Source organism: Physeter macrocephalus, chromosome 21 (genome assembly GCF_002837175.3).
Source record: "Physeter macrocephalus isolate SW-GA chromosome 21, ASM283717v5, whole genome shotgun sequence".
NCBI classification, from domain to species: domain Eukaryota; kingdom Metazoa; phylum Chordata; class Mammalia; order Artiodactyla; family Physeteridae; genus Physeter; species Physeter macrocephalus.
Genome location: NC_041234.1, coordinates 73,288,503 through 73,295,401, shown reverse-complemented (window position 1 = coordinate 73,295,401; position 6,899 = coordinate 73,288,503). Strand labels below are relative to the sequence as shown.

The window sequence follows — 6,899 nt, the reverse complement described above, 5'->3', positions numbered from 1 at the left end:
CATAGTGGCTGTATCAATTTACATTCCCACCAGCAGTGCAAGAGTGTTCCCTTTTCTCCACACCCTCTCCAGCATTTATTGTTTCTAGATTTTTTGATGATGGCCATTCTGACCGGTGTGAGATGATATCTCATTGTAGTTTTGATTTGCATTTCTCTAATGATTAAAGATGTTGAACATTCTTTCATGTGTTTGTTGGCAATCTGTATATCTAGTACTAACAAACATATACTCTTAAGTGTTAAATAATATTACAATAAATAACAATAATAATAATAAGTACTTGCCACATATGGGCCACAAATCAAGAACCTAATGGTGAAGTTTATTATTTAATTGATCTGTAAATAGAGATATGGTAAGAATATACAAAAGATTAATCCTATTTTAAAATGTGTCTTTCGTGTTCAGATCACTCAGCTAAGCATTTGCATAAAAAACTTGTTTGGATCTATATACTATGCCTTCAATGATGTTTGAAGAGGTCATCAATCAAATCTTGGCAAATGAATATATATACATATTATAGACACAATCAAAATTGGTTCTTTCTTTTTTTCTTTCTATTGTAGGTATGTTTTTAAGGAAATAGTGAAAGCTTGATACATACTTGGGGTGGAGGTCGGGGATGGGGGCAGTGTGATGTGGGAACAAGATTATGTTCTCGGCACAAAACTGGACAGACTCTGCCTTGACTCCTTCCTCTTTTCACTATTCACCCCGGAGAGTCTCAAAAGTGTAATCTGGGAACTTGTGGAGACCTCTGAGATCATTTCAGAGCTGCAAGGTTGAAACTATCTTCATAAGAATACTGACACATTTTTGCCTTTTTCTCTCTCATTCTTTCATGAGTATATAGTGCTTTCTAGAAGCGACACGATGAACGATATCGCATTAGACCGAATGTAGAATCAGGTATGAGAATCAAGCTGTCTTTCATTAAGCCAGATTTTGAAGAGATTTACAACACTATTTTTTTCTCTTCTTACTAAGTTTTTTGAAGGGGAGATTTTGGAAGATAAAGCTACATTTCATTAAAAAATGTTATTTAACACATAATAGTTTATTTTAATAGAATTAATAAGTAATTACTTTTAAAATTATTTCTTAAATAATTTTATTTACTATGTCTCCGCTTAAATTCTAATATAATAAATGTCAATACATATAACCCAAATAAGCAAAAGGTATGGGGAGGTCCTCAATAATTTTTAAGAGTGTAAATGGGTTCTGAGACCAAATACTTTCAGAACTTCTGATTTATACTTTACCCTGTGATCTCATTCAAACTCATATGTTATAAGATAAATTGTGTCATTAATTAAGGTGAATTTAAACTAGACTAGGTTGGACCCCTAATCCAACATGACTGGTGTCCTAATAAAAAGAACACCATGTGAAGAGAGACGTGCACACAGGGAGAATGCCATGTGACCATCAAAGTTATGCTGCCACAAGCCAAGGAACCAACAGAAGCTAGGAGAGAGGCCTGGAATGGGTCCTTCCCTAGTGTCTTCAGAAAGAGCAGGACACTGCCTACACCTTGATTTCAGGCGTCTGTCCTCCAGAACTGTGAGACAATAAATTCCTGTTGTCCTAAGCCCTCCAGTTTGTGGTACTTTGTTACAGAAGCCCTAGCAAACTAATATACCCTAACTTTAATCATCAAAAATCAATGATCCCCAAGTCTGTCTGTCTAGTCTAAACCTCTTTCTTGAGTTTCATACGCGCACACACACAGTGGCTTCTTAGACATTTCCCATCTTTACAAGGTTTGTGAAAATGAAACAGTTTCAAAATGTCACTAATCATTGTAACCCTCCTGATGAAGTCTGCTCTATTCTTGAACTGTTTTTTCTTTATGAAGAGTACCACCTTCTTTAATGCTTCCTTCCCTTAATTCCCACATCTAAAATCATCAGGGTCAGTCAGTTCTACCTTTTAACAACCCTCTGGTGATGGTTAATTTTATACGTCAGCTTGGCTGGGGCCACGGTGTCCAGATATTTGTTTAAACATTACTCCGGATGTTTTTCTGAGGGTGTTTTTGGATGAGATAAACATTTAAATCAGTGGATTTTGAGTAAAGCAGATTGCCCTCTGTAATGTAGGTGGGCCTCATCTAATCAGATGAAGGCCTGAATAGATCAAAAACTGATCTCCCCTGAGCAAGAGGGAATTCTACCAGCAGACTGCCTTTGGACTTGAACTGCAACACTGGTTCTTCTCTGGGTATCCAGGCTGCCATCCTACCCTGCGGATTTTGGACTTGCCAGCTTCTATAATCACGCAAGCCAATTCCTTAAAATAGATCTGTCTCTGCATATCCACAACCTAGAGAATCTAATACACCTCTTACTGGTGACTTCTGTAACCTCACTACCACTGCATTAGTTCAGGCCACCATCATCTCTTGTCAGGACAATGATAACCTCTTAACCTCTGTTGTCTCAGGCTGTTCCCTTTCCAGTCCATTCTCTATGCTTCTGTCAAAATGATCTTTCTAAGAAAAAAGCATATCACTTTCCCATTTAGAAACATTCATAGGTTTCCCACAGCTCTCAGGGTAAGACCCTTAGCATAGCCAAGTGAATGCACAGTCTGTCCCGTACCTCTTCCAGCCTCTTCTCTCAGTACTCCTTCATGCACATAAGGGAACTAACATTCAGCACAGTTCTACTGACTCCATCACCTATTAAGCGAGAACTTCCTACAAATACTGTGCTCTAGTACTTTTCCTAATTGAGTGAGACATGTCCCACCCAATCCAAGGAGACAGAAAATAATCAGGTTCGGGGAAAGACATCGCCTTTAACACGGATCTTATGGAGTGGGCATGAATCAGCAAAGAAACACTAGAGTGAAAAACATTTCAATCTCCACACCTGCAGCATTACAGGTAGGTACCTTGAAGTGTGTGTGTATGTGAGCGTATGTGTGAGTGTGTGTGTGTTTGTATTTGCAAGACCCAAATGTTGCACTGAGATTCTGCCGCACTTATAAAATTGGGGATGTCAGCACATCTGTGTAGTGGCTTATAAGTACTGTCGTGCTCCATTTTCCCCTGAGTAAATCATAGCCATTTATTAAAAAAAAATATATATATATTCTTTTTCATATTCTTTTCCATTATGGTTTTTAATAGGCTACTGAATATAGCTCCCTGTGCTATACAGTAGGACCTGGTTGTATCCCTTCTATATACTTTTCTCGTCTTTTAAAATTATGTTATATTTATTTCCTGGGTAAAAAGATAAACTGCAGTCAATTCCTGAAAAATTTTATGTATTTTAGAGATATGAAGAAGAATGGTATAGATATTATTTCAGAAGATTCGCCATTAAGAGACATTACTACAGAGTAACTGACAACGATTAAAAATACGTAATAATAATTCATAATTAACTTTGGCCACAGACTGCCTAGGCTCAGATCTTGGTTCTACTTCTTACTATCTTTGTCAACTTGGGCAACTCACTTAACTTCTCTGTGCCTGTTTCCTCATCTAAAAATGAGATAGTAGCACCCTCCTACTAGGGTTTTATGAGGATTAAATATGTTCAAATGCATACAATTCCTAGAACAGTTCTTGGTACATAGTAAGTACTATATGTTAGCTGTTGCCGTTGTTGTTGTTATTATTATTTGACAATGGCATTTATAAGTGCAAAGATTCTATCGCCAGACTACTTAGATTCTAATCTTGCTGTTAATACTTCCATTTGTGTGACCTTGGCAAGTTCCTTAATTTCTATGAGCTTCAGTTTCCTCATCTGTAAAATGAGATAATAATAGTACCCACCTCACAGAGATGTTATGAAGATTAACTTACTTAAAATATGGCACACAGTCAACATTACACAGTGCTTGAAATTTTTAATATCATTATACTTAGAAATAGGTGGTCCATATTAATCATATTATCTTGCATCTTGTTCAGATTTTTTGTTTTTCAATTCTCTAACCCTCAGTGGCAAAGGCTATGCTTTTGCATTCTTAAGTTGCAGCTACCTGGTGCTGATCACTTTTTTTCCTTACCCTCTCTTCTTTAAAAAGAAAACCAAACAAACCAAACCAAAAAAATCCACCTTTAATATACAGTCATTCTTGCTAACCAAGAAAACAACTTACTTTATACTATGTGGATATATCAGTATTTTGTTTGTAGGCTCACAGCTGGACAAGGTGCTTCTCCCTATTTTTTTTGCAACTTATAATAACAGTGCTGTCAATATCCATTATGACTTGAAATGTTCAAGTCCCGAAGAGAGGGTGTTAATTATTACTGTACTGTCAACAGACATGTGTCAACAAAATAAAATTAGAGCCATAAGGCTCATCTCCCCAGACCAGTGTTCCTCTGTTCATCTCACTCTCTTCTTCTCTTACCACTGCCTCATCCAGAACATAATATGATTTGGTAAAATAAATGAAGAAAAAAAGAGTGTTGCAACAGCATATGACCTTGCATCGGTTATCTAAAAGCCTGTGTTCAGTGCAGGATGAAAAGAAATACAGACAGTAACATGAAAGACTTTGATACAAGTAACTAATAGTATTGTGAATTTTCTACCAAAACCATTATTCACTTTATAATTCAAAATTGTCAATAGTTAAGTGCAATTATTTCGCACTTCATACCTCATTCTTAAAAAACGGAAGCACTTCATACCTTTGTTTATATCAATGAGTTGTTTCTTTTTCTTCTGGCGTTCTAACTTTTCTTGTTCAGCTTTCTCTTTTGCAAGCTTTGCCCTCCTAGTCTTCTCTTCCATTTCTTTTCTCTTGTTGTTTTCTTTCACTGCTTCCTGTACAAATAAAGTTAAACAAAAATTCTTCCATTACGTATATATTGGAGGAGTTGTGCAACATTAAAATTCTATACACACAAGTGTGGGTGCTCAGAGATGGAAAAGTATTATAGCAGCTTTGAGGTACATTCATATACTTTTGAGAGAAAGAACTAATCGTAAGATAATTCTTCTTGAAAAAATTATATGTAACTCAGGCTTTAACTGCTATTACCTGGGGTGCTAGAAAATTCGAAACATGAATGTTCACAGATTTTTTAACAATAAACATATTGTCTCTGTGGTTGAAATATGAAATAGTTTTGATACATAAGGAAAAGTTTAATAGGGAAATATGGCTTAGCAGGTATTGTACCACTCTATTTTACATTTTCCCCTTATCTGAAAAATGTGTTTTTTTTAATTACGTGATAAGATTTTTGTAAGAAAAGTGAGATACATTTACAAAATACTTAGAACACTTTGTCTACGACAATGATAGTGGTGGGTGGGTGTGGCAGAGGTGGTCACCATTCCATCTAGTGGTGCAGGGCATGAAACAATCAGCTATATTATTACAGGAAAGAAACACCTGCACGTTTGATAGCTTTTTACATGCCAAGATCTTTAAGAGTGCTGAAGCACATTTCAAGCAATTGCCTGTTTTATTTTGGATAGATTATCTGTGGAACTCAAGGTAATCAGTACATTCCAGTAGACCGTATGGGAGAACTCTGGAGTAAATTGTTCTGCTGGACTAATAGTATTTTAGAGAATAGTCATTTTAGAGAAATCACTAATGCAGAGACACACTGACTGCAAGTTCCTTCCATCAAGTTGTTCTGGGTGTTTTTCCTCTTATGATTTATCAGACATACTTCACAGCATGTACCAACTACCTCACAAAAGCTATTTTGTTCTAGAAACCCTAAAGAAAAGGACTCAATAATAAGAATACATCTACAAGCCTTGGCCTGGAGGTGTCTATATTGAAATATTTTTTCTTCGTATTAAAAGGTAATAATAGTTTTTAAAAGCCTTGAAAACACTTTCAAAAAAATTCTCTTGACTTGCAAGAATTATTGGTACCTCCCCCTTCTCCTGCCCCTGTAACACTAGTACATCTAACATTAGGCTAAGAGCACAAAATAATCTGGCTCCTGCAGACAAACTCAAAGACTACCACTTAAAATAAATTTGAATAATAGAGTCATAATTTTAGAACAGGGTTTCTCAGCTTCAGCACTATTGTCATTTGGGGCGAGACAGTTCTTTGTTGTGGGAGCACCCTGTGTCTTGTAAGATATTTAGCAGCACTCCTGACCTCTACTGACTAGATACCAGTAGCACCCCTCCCCGGTTCTGACAACCAAAATTGTCTCCAGAGATTGCCAAATGTTACCCAGGTTGAGAACCACTAACACAGGGGGTTTCATAGAGATTGATTTATTCACCCAAAATTGCAAATCGTCTGCTCTGCTGAATCCAGCTTCTTTTTGCAGATGTGGAAACTGGGTTCTGAATGAGTTTAAATACCTGCCTAAGGTCACACATTTATGTAATTGCAAAGTTGGGAAAATAACTCATGTCTCTCTACTCAGGGTTTAGTGTTTGTTTTATTCTTCATGGAAGAAAGACAATGTGGATGACACCAAGAGCACAAACAACCAAAGGGAAAAAATAGATAAATAAGACTTCATCAAAACCAAAAACTTGTATCCATCAAAGGAGACTGCCAAGGGAATTCCCTGGGGGTCCAGTGGTTAGGACTCGGCACTCTCACTGCCGGAGCCCAGGTTCGATCCCTGGTTGGGGAACTAAGGTCCGGCAAGCTGTGCGGGGAAGGCAAAAGGGAGGGAAAAAAAAAAAAAAAAAAAAAAAAAAAAAAAACCACTGTCACACTGTCGAGAGAGTGAAGAGATAACCCACAGAATGGGAGAAAATATCTGCAAATCATATATCTGATAAGAATATATAAAAACTCTTACTACTCAACAATAAAATGACAAATAACCCAACTAAAAATGGTCAAAGGATTTAAAAAGATATTTCTGCAAAGAAGATAAAGAGCCAATAAGTATTTGAAAAGATGTTCAACATCATTAATCA

The 6,899-nt window shown here is 36.6% G+C and overlaps 1 protein-coding gene across 11 annotated transcripts in view; it reads right to left on the bottom strand.

The window, feature by feature from the left end:
- Positions 1-6,899, bottom strand: part of DIAPH2 (diaphanous related formin 2) — a 919,875-nt gene that overhangs the window by 204,471 nt on the left and 708,505 nt on the right. For all 11 annotated transcript variants that reach the window (XR_008616350.1, XR_008616349.1, XM_055081632.1 and 8 more), the window contains one exon: positions 4,673-4,808. Coding sequence is in view for 9 of the 11 variants with exons in the window: in XM_055081632.1 (XP_054937607.1) it covers positions 4,673-4,808 (136 nt within the window). In the remaining 2 variants the exon portion in view is untranslated. The remainder of the gene's footprint in view (positions 1-4,672; positions 4,809-6,899) is intronic.